Source organism: Fundulus heteroclitus, chromosome 7 (assembly GCF_011125445.2).
Source record: "Fundulus heteroclitus isolate FHET01 chromosome 7, MU-UCD_Fhet_4.1, whole genome shotgun sequence".
NCBI classification, from domain to species: domain Eukaryota; kingdom Metazoa; phylum Chordata; class Actinopteri; order Cyprinodontiformes; family Fundulidae; genus Fundulus; species Fundulus heteroclitus.
Window position 1 is genome coordinate 3,357,852 of NC_046367.1, and position 17,987 is coordinate 3,375,838.

The window sequence follows — 17,987 nt, forward strand, 5'->3', positions numbered from 1 at the left end:
ATTTTCAAAAGGTTTTTCATGGTGTTTTGCAATATTTATTTTGAAAAATATTTAGGCAAAACTCTAAATATTTTATTTTATTCAGCTATAAATCAGACAGTGACATTTGCAGTAGTGGTTCTACTGGAAACATTTCATTTAATCCCTTACCCTTACACAGATACCAAACATTTGCATTTACACTTGATCAGGTATATACTTTTAGGCGGAGTTTGCTATTAGCAGTTCGAACCGCCTTGTTACTTAAAAGTACTTTATAAAGAAATTTGCCTTTCCTTAAATCTCTCAGGGACAGATTGATTTAGTGCAAAAAGCACTGTTAAAATTAATTCCACCATCAGTATTTTACCTCAGCGCCCATAAGTGTAGAGGTCCACCGGGACTCTATCAACTCTCCTGATTAACAGCTCCACCTTTGGCCATAGCTGTCACAAATGCCCCTCATTAACTTGTACCATAGCCTGTATTTCTTTGCTGTCCTTTTAATCAACCTGTGAATTCTAACACAGAGATGACGCTTGACCAAGAATAAGCGAGTTGCAGATTTTGGGTTGTGCGGTGCATTATGTGCAAGTTCCTTTTTGCGGCTACCAAACATTCAAAGGAAAGCAGTAATAATAATTTTGATTCTCTTTGAGACACCAACTGTCAAATGACACTATCTGTCCTCTGCAGGGACACTGTCTCTATATTAAGCTGGGACACTAAAGTTACGCTTAAACCACTGATTTGGCTGACGGTGCGAGCTGCACTAGCTCGGAGAAAGAGCGAGTAAAGGGGGGAGTAACTAATCACTGAGAATGACCACGTGACGTGAGGGACAAGTATTTTCTTCAGTGAGGGCAGAAGGGGCTGGATTTAGGGTTTAGGTTCACCACGGTGGGCTCGAGACCCACAGCACCTCTGAAGCACTGTTTGGGTTGACAGTCTCGAAATGCCTCAGGGAACGGGGATATGTGCTGACAGCACATCCTGTCAGACCATGATAAAATGCTTTTGTACAGTGTACCTTACTGCAATGATGAGGAATATATCATTGTAGTTTTTAAAGCAATATGATGCATTAATGTAACATCATTATGTTTCTGTAGTCCGCTAAAACCCAATTACCCTGAAAAAAGTATTGTTTTTGTCACATTAATGTGAGTGACGTGATATTACGGAGTATGGTGCCCCTCATTTAGACACAGAGTGTTCATCAAGTGTATTTCTCAACTTTTCTCTGTAATTGCTGAACACATTTTAATTATTTAAAAAGTGACGGTGGAAAAATAAAATTTCTGTCGGGCTGACTCCATGTTCTCTTTATTCTCTCCTTCTGTCGGCTATTGCCTACTGGGCAACCGCCCTGAGCCTCACAGCTTCCTCAGTTTGAAGATTAGATAGCCTATAAAGATGAAGATTAGACACAATAAAATTTTACCTCCCTCTAGATCAGGGGTGTCAAACATCCGGCCCGCCGAACAATTTAGTCCGGCCCTGTGGCTAAATGCATTATCATTATTAAAAAAAAAAAAAAAAAAATTATTTATTTATTTATTTATTTATTTATTTTTTCCAGTGTCCTGTCTGGCGATGTGGCAATAAGATGCCACAAAGAGCTCATCAGATTTGACTTTCACAAGTGGACAAGATAAAAGGAAGAGAATGATAAAACAATTATTGAAAAAAACATGTACTTTGTTTAATTGAAAATATGCAGTTCCTATATTGTCCACGAGGGGCGCTGTGTTTTAATTAGCAGATTAAGCTTCAGGTGTGGAAAAATTCAAATCATTTCGTAATTTTTATCTGTTTGATGTATTTTGTCATGCAGGACAGTGTTTTTAAGTTCCAAAAAATGTGAATAAATGTTTTTCAACATTGTATAATCACCCCCACCGTTTAGTGGACTTGTTGAGGATGCCAACTTTATCTGGACCCCGGGCACGGTAACGTTTGGACGTTTATAACGATCAGATGTAATTCCAAGGGGCTACTTAAGTTTTTTTCTTTATAATCTGAATGTTGATATGGGAGTATTACTGCCCCCTGATGTATCTAATTATTTTGCGCCTATTATACATTGTAGACACATTTGCAGATCTAGGAGCCCCATCTGCTCGGTGAGTGTTAAGTTCACAAGTTTATGTCACACGGAAGTAACAGAGTCTACGGAGTCCCGCTGCTAGTTCTCGTTCTTAGGACAAGTTTAGGGAGGTTTAGGTGTGTTTATTTGTTCCCTGTTCTAAGGGTTTTTGTTTTGGGGTATTGGGTGGTAGATCCTACAGATTTGCTTTTGTCTCTATTTTTGTATATGCGTTTGTAACACGACGTCCTTCTACAATGCAGTGTTTTTTCCTACCATATACTTACATATTAGTTTATGGCTAATATTACAAAAAAAGGGATATCCTCTCTGAGATTTGTCTCTTGGAATGTTAAAGGGATCAATGGTCCAGTAAAAAGGGGTACAGTTTTTTTCCCACTTCAAACATCTTAAAACGGAAATTACTTTTTTACAGGAGACGCATTTGATCGCTAAGGATCACCATAGGTTAAAGGCTTTTTTGATACACAAAAAAATACAGTTTTACCCAACAAACGTTATAGCTGACCGTCAAGGCCGGTTTGTTATAGTCTCAGGCTCCCTCATTAATGTACCTGTTGTTCTTGTTAATCTCGATGAGGCATTTATTAGGAAAGTAACCTCACTTTTACCAGATTTAACTTCCCACCACTTAATCTTAGGAGGCAACCTTAACTGTACTATAAATCATTTGCTAGACAAATCCTCCCCACGACAGGATTCCCCTTCTAAAGTTGCTAAAGCAATTTCAATGTTTATGGATCAAATAGGAGGTTTGGATCCATGGCGCTTTATCTATCCTGATAAACTATTTTCTTTATACTCTCAGGTCCATAAAACATTCTCAAGAATTGATTAGTTTTACATTGATAATTATTTTCTTCCTGTTGTCGATAACGTACAATATTCAACGATAGTGGTATCTGATCATGCTCCAGTGCTACTCGACCTTTCGTTTACACTTTTGCAAAAGACACGCCCCCCATGGAGGCTGAATTGCACATTGCTTAACAATGATGACTTTTGCCAAACAATCTCCAAAGTAATCGATGATTTTCTTGTCTCCAACAAGTCTGATCTCATATCCCCATCTCTACTGTGGGAGACATTAAAGGTGGTAGTCTGAGGAGAGATTATTTCTTATTCTGCAAGAATAAATAAACTCAAAAAACAAAAACAGGAACAACTCATGGAAAGCATAACAGAATTGGACAGAAAATTATCAACATCTCCATCCCCTGAATTAGATAAAGAGAGACAAAACCTTCAAATGGAATATAACTTGCTGTCAACTCAAGAAACTGAAAAATTACTGTTTCGATCACGTGGATTTCTTTACAAACACGGTGAGAAGGCAGGACTCCATCTGTCACGCCTAATAAAAAAACAATCTGTATCCCAGCAAATTAAACAGATAAGAACCCCTTCAGGTGAACTTACACTAGCGCCATCTGTCATAAATGAAACTTTTAAAACATTTTACTCTAAACTATACACGTCACAATCATCAACTGACAAAACAAACATGATGAGCTTTCTGGATAACCTAAATTTTCCACCCATTTCTGCTATCCAGAAGAGCGAAATGGATCGACCCTTAGAATTTCGTGAAATAGCAAACTCAATTAAACTAATGCAAAGTGGCAGGGCTCCTGGCCCTGATGGTTACCCTATAGAGGTTTTTAAAAAATTTGCTGATAAATTAATTTCTCTTCTCTTAGACATGTTCAATGACTCTCTGGACCGGGGAGCTCTGCCTCAAACTCTCACCGAGGCATCAATAACCTTATTACTAAAGCCAGGTAAAGAAGATTCCGAGTGTAGCTCTTACCGTCCTATCTCCCTTTTAAATGCTGATTATAAGATTTTAGCTAAGGCACTGGCCCTACATCTTGAATCAGTTATGCCGAGTATCATCTCACCTGACCAAACCAGGTTTATGAAAAACAGACACTCTTTTTCCAATGTCCGCCGCCTCCTCGACCTTCTTTTCTCTCCCGCATCCAGGGAGACAGCAAAAGTGGTGGTCTCCCTGGATGCAGAGAAGGCCTTCGATAGGGTGGAGTTATCTATTAGAGGCCTTAAAGAGGTTTTGCATTGGGTCTAGGTATATATCGTGGATTTCACTCTTATACTCTTCCCCTAAAGCATCTGTAAGCACTAATGGGATGAAATCCCAATATTTCACACTCAACCGAGGAACCCGACAAGGGTGCCCTCTGAGTCCACTGTTGTTTGCTGTGGCAATCAAACCTTTATCTATCGCACTTTAATCGGCTAGTTTTAATAAAGGAATCTACAGATGTGGTTTGGAGCATAAACTTTCCTTGTATGCAGACGATTTACTATTGTTTATTTCTGATCCAGTAATCACCATCCCTAAAATAACTGAATTGCTAAACCGCTTCGGAGCATTTTCCGGCTATAGTTGAACTTCTCAAAAAGCGAATGTTTTCCTGTGAATAACTTAGCCCTTGGGATCCCTGATGTGTGTTTTCCATTTAAAGTGTCTAAAAGCAGCTTTAAATATTTAGGAGTGTATATCTGCCGCAAGATGTCAGATCTCTACAAAAACAACTTTCAACCCCTAATTGAAAAGCTTAAATCAGATCTGGAAAGATGGTGTAATTTGCATATAACTATAGTGGGAAGGGTAAATTGCATCAAAATGAACGTGCTTCCACGTATTCTCTATCTTTTCCAATGCTTGCCGATCTTTTTACCCAATTCCTTTTTTTGTGCTATGAATAGGCTAATTTCATCTTTAATATGGAAAGGCAAGACTGCCAGAATAAGGAGAGAGCTTTTACAAAGGCATAAGTCTGTTAGTGGTTTGTCACTCCCTGATCTAAGACTCTACTATTGGGCAGCCAACATAAACAAAATGATTCTCTGGATCCGCGAACCTGAATTAATATGGTGTAAACTAGAAGCTAAATCCTGTTCTACGTCACTCCTAGCTCTACTTACACAAATATTGCTCTTTCAACCATCCCAACATACATGTAACCCAATTGTCGTCTCCACCCTAAAAATTTGGCTCCAATTCAGACGTACTTTTGGACTCATAGGACTGTCCAATCACAGCCCCATAACAACCATCTCTTTCTCCCTCCTAGCATTGATAATGCCTTTTCTCTATGGCAGCGATCTGGCCTTGTTAGGCTAAGTGACCTATATATTAACAATGTCTTCGCTAGCTTCAACAAATTATGTGGAAAATTCAACCTTCCCAAATCTCACCTATTCCGATACTTCCAGATTTGTAACTTTGTTAAATCCAATAGTACCTGTTTCCCCAATACCCCACCTAACTCAGTAATTGACTCAATTTTGGACATTCCCACAAATCAGAAAGGCCTTATCTCCAAAATATACACCTTAATATCTCATCTCAAAGAGACCTCTCTTGATAAAATCAAGAAAGACTGGGAACAAGAACTTGGTAGAGTTATTGATGACAGTGTCTGGGACTCAGCATTAACTCGTGTAAATAATAGTACATCTTGCTCCAGGCTTAATCTGATACAATTTAAGGTTGTCCTTCGTATTTATTTTACCAATTTTAAACTTTCCAAAATTTATCCCAATGTCGCAGATGCATGCAATAGATGTCACATGTCACCAGCAAACATGACTCATATGTTTTGGTCCTGTCCCCGTCTGCAAGATTACTGGACGACTGTTTTCAAACATCTTGCAGAAGCACTAAATTGACACCTTGTCCTGAATTGGCTATCTTTGGATTAACAAACCATCAAACAATTAAGAAAAAGTTTAAGGATAGTATTGCATTTGCTTCTTTATTAGCACGGAGAAGAATTTTGTTGGAATGGAAGGCACCAGGTGCCCCAAAAGCTTCATTGTGGCTTAAAGATCTCATGCAGTACTTAGATTTGGAGAAAATTAAATATGATCTGAGGGGAGCACCTGGAAAATTTGTTTCAGTTTGGGGCTGCATGGTTAGTTACATAGCTAGTTTAAAGACACTACAGGAAAAATGAAATGTCCACTTTTGACAACTGACTTTTGATTACATTTTCTTTTCCTCGTTGCTTCATTTCAACCCATTGAAAAATGTACCTCTCAGTTTTACGTTGTGGTGTTTTCTATTTATTTATGTTATTCTTACTCCTCTCTCTTTTTTAATTGTCTATATACTTTTTTATTCCCATGTTTGTGTACGGTAAGAAGGAAGGACGTGGGTTATTACTGATCTGTGACATAATGTTGTAGGATAGGGGAGGGCTGGGGAAAGGAGGGAATGAGTGATTGTTGTTTTTGTAAAAAGGAAAAAAATCCTTTTCACTGTTTGTACCTTGTTACGTGAATAAAAACATGAATTAAAAAAAGTATGAAAATACACTTTTATAAGGTAAAGTTAAGTTATTCATATGTTTAACCTTAATCAACTAAAGCATTAATTGGCTATAATCCCCATTTGCAATTGATGATGGGGTGGTTTGAGTTATTGAAATAACTTATATGTTCATCTTTTTGCCAGAATTTGGCTTCACCCATCCTTCTAAAAATGAATTGACGCAGATTTTTTTTTATTTTTTTGTACAATTTGTGCCAACCTCACTTTATATTAACCATATCGTATAGGCTATATTTATATTTTAAGTTGAAGAAAAGGTGCCGTTATTTAAGTGAAGAAATGTTCCGTAGCCATTACAATGTTTGTGGGGGGATATATGAATGGAAACTAAAATATATGAATGGTAAATTAGAGCTGTATGTCTAAAAATCTGATACAGAAAAAAATGCTTTCATTCTGTGTAGTTCTTTTATTAATCTTGCGGATATCTGACTGTGGAACACCTTTAAACTTTTTTTTTTTTTTTTTTTTCCCCAGTGTCCTGTCTAGCAATATGGCAATAGGAATTGATGTCTCAATGCCAGATAGAGCTCGACAGATTTTGCTTTTACAAGTGGAGCGAACAGCTTTCGCCATAGTGCTCCACTTGATTTATGCTTGTAAATAGCTTTATTATGATTCCTGCAAGGAGAATTTCAAATTATATGGACATGACAATGGGAGAGTAAAGGAAGAACAAAAACTGAAAGAGAAAGAAAATAAGAAAAAAAAGAGTAGAGGTGAAAGAAAGAGATAAAAGGGAGAGAATGATAAAACCTTCTCCGTCTGCTCCGTCACCTGGAAAGAGAGATGCAAAAAGAACAGCACAACCAACAGACATAAAGCAACAGATACAATCGAATAACACCTAGATGCCATTGCTAAATCATATATATTATTATGTAAGCTGACATGTGTAATGTGATACTTAAAAAAAGAAAGTGAGAGAACATAAATAAATAAATAAATTATAAGATTACTGTATATAAGTGACCCAGCACCTGTGGGAGATGTGAGAGTACACTAGTTTAGGTGAAAATTATCCAGAAATAGCTTTATAGTGATTGTGGAGAACTGAAGACCCACCTTCCCCGAGCACAGAGGCAGGCGTCAGGGGACCCGTAACCCCGGACTCCCTAAAGCAGGTCGCCCAGGAGGGGCCGACACAGGATATCTGCAACCCCCCCCCCCCCCCAAGGAAGGAGCAGAGACGACCCCGAGGAAATCCCCCAGCCACCGCAATGCCGCGGGGACGAGCCCGTGGGCTCCGCCGGCACCGCCGGGACCGCTGAAGTGGTCCCGGCCATGGGCCCTGAGGGCCAGAAGCCCCAGGGGCGCCCCGCCCCTGCGACGGGGGCCCCGGCCGCCCCCCCGGGGGGCCAGGCCCCGCGAAGAGGCCGCCGGGAGTGGGCCGGCGCACGCCCGGGAACCCGCCCCAAACCCAAAGCCAACCAATGCGCCAGAGGGCCAAGGCGCCCGCCAACGAAGTGGAGGAGGGCAGGACGTGGGGGGATGGGCTCCGCACCTAGCGGAGACTTGAGATGTTCTTGGGAGAGGGAGCGGACCACACCCATACCTGGGAAAAAAAAAAAAAAAAAAAATGGAGAACTCATTCACACCATCCCTCCCTTGTGCCCACTCACCACACACAGAAAAAAAGAAAAAAAGACGCTGTACACACATTCCCACATAACACTCACATCCAACACTGACCAGAGGGGGGGGGTCCCCCCAAATCGACTATACGACTGCTTGTGCCCGGCCCTGGACCAGACGCCCCCCGGAGCGGGCCCCCCCAAGAGGGCGGGCCAACACGACCCGCACGAGCCACCCGGCCAGAGCCCCCCTCACCCCCTAAATACCTAATAAACCCCCTCCCTCCCCCACCTTACCCTTGCCATCCCTGCCCCCCGCCCCTCCTGGGGGGAGCGGAGGCATCAGCCCCAGACCTGGCAAGCCGCTGACTACACACCTCAGCCCCCCGCCAAGACCCCGGACACAGTGGCCCGCACCTCCTCCAGGCCCCAGACTCCTTGCCGCCATCGGAGAACGGGGGTGTGCAGAAGACCCCGATCCTCCCTACGCCTGCTCAGATGTTGTGTTGTTGCATGTTGTTCTCAAGTGCGTTTAAAAACTGGGAGCGCCGAAGGGGATGCACGGCACAGCCCACCCCCCTTCTGGAAGGAAGCTGTTGCCAGCGCACCCCTTCCGGGCGACTGCCCAGAACCCTCAATGTCTAAGTGGGAGAGGAGGTGAAGGGAGCCGTCCGAGGTGAGGTTCACACTACATAAGCCCCCCCCCCCCCAGACGTCTTCCCCCCACCCCCCCCACCATGGCCTACATGAGTGTGCGATGTGAAAAATGTTTGAAGTGAAAGTGTCTAAGATGCATGATAAAATTGGGGAGAGGGGCGTCACCAGAAAGTGGCAACCTCCAGTAACGCCCCCTCCCCCAGGACCTACATGTGTGGCGGCGTGATGGAGCAGGCAGAGGGAGGAGTCCGGGGATGGGGAGCAAATGACTGGGAAGCTATCCCAGGGAACCAGCTCCCCTACTGACTCCAATAAGCACCCCCGCTCCCCGAAAGCCCCACCCAGAGAAGGGGGCCTCGCCAGCGGCACCACCGTAGCCCGGGGGCCAGGGAGAGGCCGCAGGGCCCGCCAGCCAACCACTCACCAGGACCAACACCTCAACCCCCCCCCCCCCCCCAGCTCACCCACCAAGCCTACTGGCCCCCCCCCCCAAAAAAAACTAAGTAAATAAATAAATAATAATAAATAAATAAATAAGAGGGGGGGACCCTGGCCAGCCCCACCCCCCAAGCGAAACCCGCACCGGAAGACGACACGGACCAGGACCGGGACAGGGGGCCGGACACAAGCCCACCAGAACGCCCCCCCCCCCCCCCCCACCCCCCCGTAGATTTAATCCCTCCCCAACACTAACGTTCAAACAACTCACCATACATTCGACAGTAGACATCCAGGCTGGGTAGGTCCGTACTCCCCCTCCTTCCCCCTCCTCCCCCCACTGGCAGAGTGCCTATCCAATGAAGGAGAAGAGCATCTGCCCAGACATGTTAATGACCATGCACACCCCCCGGAACCGGAACCCCCGAGGCACCGCCGGGGCCCCCGCCCGAGGGCGGCGCACCCCAGGGACCCCAGACCCCCAGACCCACCCCGGCCTCACCCAGCGGCAGCACAGCTACCAGGTCAGTAACCCACGTCCGTCAACACGCAGCTCCCAAAGAGCGCCGCAAGCGGCTGCTGTAGGCCACCCGTAGGCCTCCCAAGCTCCTCCCAGATGGGGGCAACAGACCCCGGAGCCGGATCCACCAGGCGCCCTACTCCAAGTGCCCCCAGGGCCCCAGGAACCCCTCTATCCAGCCACTGCGCCCTGCAGGAAGCAACCCACCGCCCCCTATTCCACTAAGTGATGGTGTTGATCAGAGGAGCCCAAAGAGACCAATCAGATGTGGAAGCAGATGTTGTCTCTAGATTAATATGATCCAACAAAAGATCTCTATACTGATTGATACTGAGATTTTGTTTACTTTTCCAATTCATGAGGATAGTTTTCTTTGCGATACATAAAGCAGTGAAAACCATGTAAACTATTTCTTTTTTCAGAGGACTTTCCTCAAAATTACCGAGCAAGCAAACTGATGGGAAAGGTGTAATTTTACAGCTCAAGTACTTTGATAAGTCCTTACATATCTGTGTCCAAAACCTCTGGACTGGTGTGCATAACCATAACGCATGAAAATAATTATCAGGATGATTGCCTATGCAGTGTGGGCAGATATTAGATTGTGCCAACCCCATCTTGAATAATCTTTGTCCTGTGTAGTGTACTCTGTGAAGGATTTTGTATTGTATTAGTTGTAAGTTGGTGTTTCTAGTCAATTTGAAAGTTCTTAGACATGTCTGAGCCCAGAAATTTTGTTCAAAGGTGCCTGATAAATCCTTTTCCCACTTCATTATAGGAAGAGATATCGAATCATCTATTTTAGTCAGTGTCCTGTATGATTTAGACAGTAGTTTGGGGGGGGGGGGGTTAAATCTAGGAACTCTAATATATTAGTTGGGACTTGTAAACCACCATTAATATGCTTATATTTATTTTTAATTATAGATTTAAGTTGTTCATATTCCAAGAATTTATTTTTACTAATGCCATATTGCATATTTAGTTTAGCAAAATTGATGAACTCGGTTCCGTCAAGTAGATGTTCCAGATATTTAATATCTTTATTCTTCCAGTATGTAAAGTTTATCATTTTATTATTTTGTAGGATATCAGGGTTATTCCAGATAGGTGTACGACTGCATGGGATAAGGGATGACTTTGTCATTTTAAGGAACTCCCACCATGCTGTCAGAGTAGAACTAATGTTGATATTTTTAAAGCATGTATGGCGTTTTATATTTGAGCTAATAAACGGCAGATCTGAAATCATGATATTATTGCACATTTCCTGTTCTATATCTAACCAAGGCTCATCTAAAAGACTATTTTTTATCCATTTAGAGATGTATTGTAGCCTATTTGCTATGGAAGTTAGGCAGATCTAATCCTCCCCTGTCTTTAGTCTTCTGTATTGTCTTTAAGCTAATACGTGGGGGTTTATCTTTCCAAAGAAATTTAGAAATGGCAGAGTCTAGAGATTTAAACCAGTCAGATGATGGTTTATTGGGGACCATTGAAAATAAATAATTAATTCTAGGTAGGACCATCATTTTTATTGAAGCTACCCTACCCATAAGTGTGATTGGAAGCGATTTCCATCTTTCAAGGTCCTCTTCTACCCTGTTTAAAAGTGGGGTGTGGTTAAGTTTAAGTAAATCCGTTAATTTATTCGACACAGTAATACCTAAATATTTAATATTTTCTGATTGCATTTGTAAATCTAGGGAGTTTTCGAGAGAGCAATTAATTGACAGTACCGTAGATTTAGACCAGTTTAACGAGTAATCTGATACTTTAGAGAAAGATTCTAGTATTCTAATTACTTGTAAAAGAGAATTATTTGAATGCTGGAGATAAAGTAATACATCATCCGCGTACAGACTAATCTTGTGCTCTATTTTCATGCATTTTATACCTTTTACAGCTTTTGTTTGTCTGATTGTTGCTGCTAGAGGTTCTATAAAGATGGCAAAAAGTGATGGAGAAAGAGGGCATCCTTGCCTGGTGCCCCTCTGTAGACAAAAACTGGAAGATATTTGATTATTTGTCCTGACACAGGCTGTTGGAGAATTGTATAGAATTTTTAACCAGTTTATGAATAAATCGCCAAAACCGAATTTATGAAGAGTAGCGAATAAAAATTTCCAATTGACTCTATCAAATGCTTTTTCTGCGTCTAAAGACAATATATTGGTTTTAATGTTTTTACTGTAGGAATAATCAATTAAATTAAGTAATCGGCGTGTATTTGTGGATGACTGCCTTCCTCTGATGAAACCAGTTTGATCTGGATGTATTATGAGAGGAGTTACTTTGTCTAATCTTTTTGCAAAAGCTTTACAGATTATCTTAATATCCACATTAATTAAGGATATGGGACGATAACTAGTGGGCAACACAGGATCTTTGTCTGGCTTGAGCAGAAGGCTGATGGTGGCAGAGTTCATATTAGCTGGAAATCTACCTTTTTCCTGTATTTCCTGCAACATTCTGTGGAACGTTGGGGCTAGAATATTCCAGAACTCTTTATAAAACTCAGTGGGGAATCCATCTGGACCTGGAGCCTTTTTATTAGGCATGCTTTTAAGAGCTTCCTGGGTTTCAGCTGTTGTCAGCGGGGAATCTAGTGTCATTCTTTGGTTATCTGATAATTTAGGAAGTGTAATTTTATCCAGAAATTGCTTAATATCCTTCTCTGATGGATTTATCTGTGGTGTGTATAAAGATTTGTAGAAATCGCGGAAGGTATTATTTATACACTCTGGTTCACTTACTGTATTACCAGTTGAATCTGTAACTGCAAATATAGTAGTTTTCTCCTTATTTATTTTAAGCTGATTAGCTAGAAAGCTTCCTGACTTATTGCCATATTGCCATATTGTCTATTCGGAGTCTTTGTATTAGAAATCTATTTTGCTTTTCAATATAGTGGTTTAGTTCTAATTTTACCTAACTTTCCTTCTTCTTGAGATGATTCTAGTAACTTAAGTTTTTCTTCTAATTCCTGAATCTTTTTGTTTTCTTTTTTCTTTTTATGAGATGAGAAAGAAATTATTTTACCTCTCATCACTGCTTTTCCAGCTTCCCACAATATCGACGCCGATGTACCTGGTTGATCATTGTATTCTAAGTATGAGGCCCACTGTTCTTTAATGAATTTTATAAATTCTTCATCTTTAAGCAGTGATGTATTAAATCTCCAGCTTTTGTTTTGTGTGGTTATTTTTTTATTAATTAAGGTGAGAGTAACAGGAGCGTGATCACTGATAGCAATAGGATGAATTACCGTCTCTGAAACTTCCGACAGCAGTGAGCTGCTTATTAGAAAGTAGTCCAGACGAGAGTACGAATGGTGAACATTTGAGAAAAAAGTGTATTCTTTACTATTAGGATGAAGAGAACGCCATGCATCGCAAAGACCAAAATCACTCATGTATTGTTTGACTACACTTACTGACTGCCAACTACGCTGAGCCCCTGTTTTATTCAACCTGTCTATATCGTTATTTAAACCAAAGTTGAAGTCACCTCCTATAATTAGTGAACAATCCCCGTGTTTTGAAAGTGCAAGGAAGAATTGGTGGAAAAAAGAGGGGTCATCAACATTTGGACCATATATACTGACAATACATAGCTTCTGGTTATGGATAGCTATTTTAATTATTATGTATCTACCTTCAGGATCTATAGTTTTATCTAATATTTTAAAACTAACGTTTTTGTGGATTAAGATTGCTACACCTCTCTGTCTAGAGTTATAGCAGGCCGCAAACACATTAGGGAACTCAGGTGAATTAAGCTCACTTGCATTTGTAGCTGATTTGTGGGTTTCTTGCAATAAGACAACATCTGCCTTTAATCTAGTAAGCTGGTTAATGATCTTCATTTTTTTCTCTCTGGTGCCAGCCCCATGCACATTCCATGTCACAAACTTTACATTCCCCATAGATGTGAGTGAGAAGTTAGAAGGTGCATGCCCTTGAGAAAATAGTCATACATAGACCCAGGTAGCATCATATGATGTGCTTGTGATTGACTGATGATCAGGAAAGAAGCAGACAAATAAGATAGAAATACACAAAAAAATAAAAAAGTGCAAAGAGTAAGAGAGTGTGAAAAGGGATAAACCATAGCCCGTGCCTTGTGTACCCAACCGTGAACAACAAACATACCAACGTGCTCTTGAGCTGTGCGTGTATTTAATTTATCACCGTGTACCGATCTGTGCGTCTTATTTATTTATTTTATTTATTTATTTTAAGTCATTGAAACATGCTTTAAGTCCACCTGTGGTGTAACTCGATGAAAAGTGATGTTTTTTACCTGATCCGCCGGGATTTTTAGCTTCTGCTGGAGAAAGTTCCGGACCGTTTCTTCTGCTATCTCTCCCTGCTGCTCCTGGATGCCTGCAAAGACGAGATTATCTCTCATACTTCGCGACTGTATGTCCAGAATGGATTCCTTCATTTTCTTATTTTCGCCGGAAAGCTGGATAATCCCTTCGGTCAGCTCCGTAACCTTCCCCCTCAGCGCGTCATTCTCGGCGGCCATAGCTGTTAGCTGGGCTTGGCTAAACTCCACCGATTCTCTCAGAGACTGAAACTCCTTATGTAGAACCTCTACCAAGGCGAGACGCGCGTCAAGGCTGGTAAGCTTCTTGTCGATGGATTCCAAGATGTCACTGAAGTTCCTGTCGGGGGACAGAGTGGATGAAGATGACGCACTGGTGGAATTAGAACGAGTGCGCTTAAGTGACGTGTGCTAGCAGCCGTAGGCTTTTGGGCCTTCCCCATCACGATGCTATCAAAACACTCGTCCAGGTAGCACTCCAGGCTCGTCACGGTCTCTTCGTCCAGTTTGTTCCCTCGTGAAAAATAAGACAGTTGTAAATGTTTGGGCTTTAACTTTGTATTATTTTCAGTTATTGGTTCGTTCTTACCTTAGCTTGTTTGATTTGAATTACATGAACGCCTCCATTTTACTTACGCACAGCTCTCGCGAGATCTCAGCCGCTCATCTCCGTCTCCAGTAACATTACTGACATACAATTGCCTCTGAAAGATTTTCTGCTTCACCTAGGTTATTAAAAAGCTGTCATTGGGGTATGAGAGCTTTTTAATAACCGCACCCCCCCTCAAACCCCTTCCCTGTCAGCCTACTTTAAAAAAATTAGCCACTAGTGCCACAAAAACCCAGAAAAAGAATAAAAAACAAATTAAAAAGCTGCAGCTGGCATAAAAATTAAGTACAGCATTTATGTGTCCCTTTTGTTATTGGAGCAATGTGCAAGCTGAGAATATTTAGACAAATCATTGACACTGGTGAAAAACTGTAACACTTGAAAAAATATATATCAGCGATGCTGAAAAACTAGTCCATGCATTTGTTACTTCAAGGCTGTGGACTATTGTAATTCTTTGCTATCAGGAAGTCCACAAAATGCAGTTCAAAGTCTTCAGCTGATCCAAAATGCTGCAGCAAGAGTTCTGATGAAAATCAACAAAAGGGATCATATTTCTCCAATTTTAGCTTCCCTTCATTGGCTTCCTGTTAAATCAAGAATAGAATTTAAAAGTCTTCTTCTAACGTATAAAGCCCTTAATAATCAAGCTCCATCATATATCAGAGCTCTGATTACCCCGTATGTTCCTAACAGAGCACTTCGCTCTCAGACTGCAGGTCTGCTGGTGGTTCCTAGAGTCTCTAAAAGTAGAATGAGAATCCTTTAGCTATCAGGCTCCTCTCCTGTGGAAACAACTCCCAGTTTTGGTCCGTGAGGCAGACACCCTGTCTACTTTTAAGACTAATCTTAAAACTTTCCTTTTTGATAAAGCTTATAACTAGAGTGGCTTATGTTGCCCTGACCTACCTATGGGGATGTGCTTCTATGGGCTTAGGCTACTGGAGGACATTAGGATCTACTTTTCTCACTCTATCGAGTTCTACTGTTCTTCAATTATGCATTGCTTGTCATAATTTCTGCTTATAAGTTTTTGTTCTCTCTCTTTTTTTATAGTAGATACATCTGGTCTGGCGTTCTGTTATCTGAGACATCATCCAGAGAATACAGCTCACCCGCTATTATCATCTGATATAGAACAGATTACTGGATCAATGTGTGCTTCTGTGCTTGTTTGTCTCTCTTGTTGTGTCTCTGCTCTGTCTTCTGCAACCCCCAGTCGGTTGATGCAGATGACCCTTCATACTGAGCCCGGTTCTGCTGGAGGTTTTTCCTTCCCGCTAATGGGTGGTTTTTCTTTCCACTGTCGCTTCATGCTTGCTCAGTATGTGGGATTGCTGCAAAGCCATGGACAATGCAGACGACTCTCCCTGTAGCTCTACGCTTCTCCAGGAGTGAATGCTGCTTGTCGGGACTTTGAAGCAATCAACTGCTTCCCTTATATAGGAAATGTTTGACCAATCTGTATAATATGATTGATTTTGACTTTGTAAAGTGCCTCGAGATGACATGTTTCATGAATTGGCGCTATATAAATAAAATTTAATTTAATTGAATATTAATCCAGAAATGACAAGACATTTAATCATGATCTGATCCGCCTCTCCCAACAGAGTTTTCTGTGGAGTATTTGTGCTCCAGCATAAGGCTCCTCCAGAAAAGGTCATACCTTTTCTGACACTTCCTTTTGCAGATCTCAGCTTAGAAGCAGGAAAAATTCAACAGTTTGCCCAAACAACTCTGCTCGGTAGCAGGCTTGTTTCACGGAGTAATTTGTTGTCATATTTTGACTCAGGGTAACTGCTTCTGAACTTTCTGAAATGGAAAATCCATGGTATGCAGGAATTTACTCCAGAAATCACTCCTAATATCCACTAACCCAGTTTTCTGAAACAGTACCCAGGACTTCCCTACTGTTGGATAGCCATAATTTCTTGGATCTAGTTGGATTATATGTAATTCACTTTGAATTTGTCTTTGTGTCTAGATTTATAATAATATATTTCGATATGTAAACCGGATCTTTGTTTTCTTTGGGTACTTTGAGCAGGCATTTTTTTTCTAATTCTTTTGCTAAAACAGTTTAATTGATCTCCGTAACTAGAGAAAATCTAGTTTAAAGAAAATGCAATGAACCAACATGGCAAACGCAGCCCTTCTTTGCCAAAATGGTTGTGTGACACTCCAGCCTCTCTTTGTACAGTGCACATGCAAGTACATACTGATCTGTGTCTATGTCCACAATAATGTGTGTTATGCAGGTGGGTGATTAGGAGGTGCACATCACTGGTGTTCAGCCAGGCAGAAGATGAACTGTTGGTGGCTGACAAGTCTGGAGATGTTTACTCCTTCTCAGTTGTGGAACCGCAGAAGGAGGGTGAGCTGAAGATGGGCCACCTTTCAATGTTGCTAGCTATGGTAAGGATCAAATACTTTGAATGATGGGAAGAAGCCAGTGAAAATTCTGGGTTTAGCAGTTAGTTCAAAAGTAAATATGCCCACATATCAGCCACCTTGTATAACCAAGCATGTTTTTTTATTTGTTTTTTTTCTAATCAGTTTCAATTTGATATTTAACATAAAAACAATGAATGTTTTGAAATAAAGTCACAAAACTTAGTTATCTTTTTAATAACAATATGGGTCAGAAGGAAAATGAATTGAGTTATGTAATTTTGAGCGAGCGAAGTTTATAATTTTCTAAGTCTACTTAATTGGATCAATTGGGGTTCAATATTTTATCCTTCCTTGAAGCATTAAGCCTTTAATAGTGTCAGTCACATTAATAGTTGAAACAGTTGAAAGAACTTTTAAATTTCTCTTATAGCCAGGTCTTCAGCTTGGCTTAATACCAATGCTGAAATCAGTTTAAATTTCCCATGTTCAAAGATCTGTTCAGTTGTTTTTGTTGGTTTGTATAGCTTTACTTTAGTGGTTCGTAACTTTAGGTTAAGGAATTAACCCCGGTACAACTGAGCTAGCTTAACTGTTCACAGAGTGAGCTAACAACTCGTCGCTGAACGCTTCTCAATAGCTGGGCTTGGTTGTTCTGAGTTCTTTTACTGCTGGTCTGTCACCAAACAGCTGCAGCTAGTCTCCAAACTAGCTGCGCCTCTTTGCTTTGATTTTAAACAAAGCTTATAGTCACGAAGCTTGGACCTGTACTCACCATGGACAGGACCTAACTACCGGCTAGAACATGCACATATACATCTCTGACGTCACCCAAGCGGTCTTCACTCTTTTAAGCACACCCCTTCCTCGCTCCATGCAAGGAGGGTGATCTGGTGAGATACCACACTCATGTTTCAGAGAATCTGGGTTAATTCCTTAACCTAAAGTTCTCTTTCAACATTTGTTTCATTATCTCACTGGGGGTATGCCGACTCCCGTATTGCCAGATAAGC

The 17,987-nt window shown here is 41.3% G+C and overlaps 1 protein-coding gene across 1 annotated transcript in view; it reads left to right on the forward strand.

Annotated features, from left to right (window-relative positions):
* wdr4 (WD repeat domain 4) overlaps positions 1 to 17,987 on the forward strand; it is a gene marked incomplete in the record, with an annotated part of 104,418 nt that overhangs the window by 43,497 nt on the left and 42,934 nt on the right. The window contains 1 exon segment of the mRNA XM_036138764.1: positions 16,842 to 16,998. Coding sequence (XP_035994657.1) covers positions 16,842 to 16,998 — 157 coding nt within the window.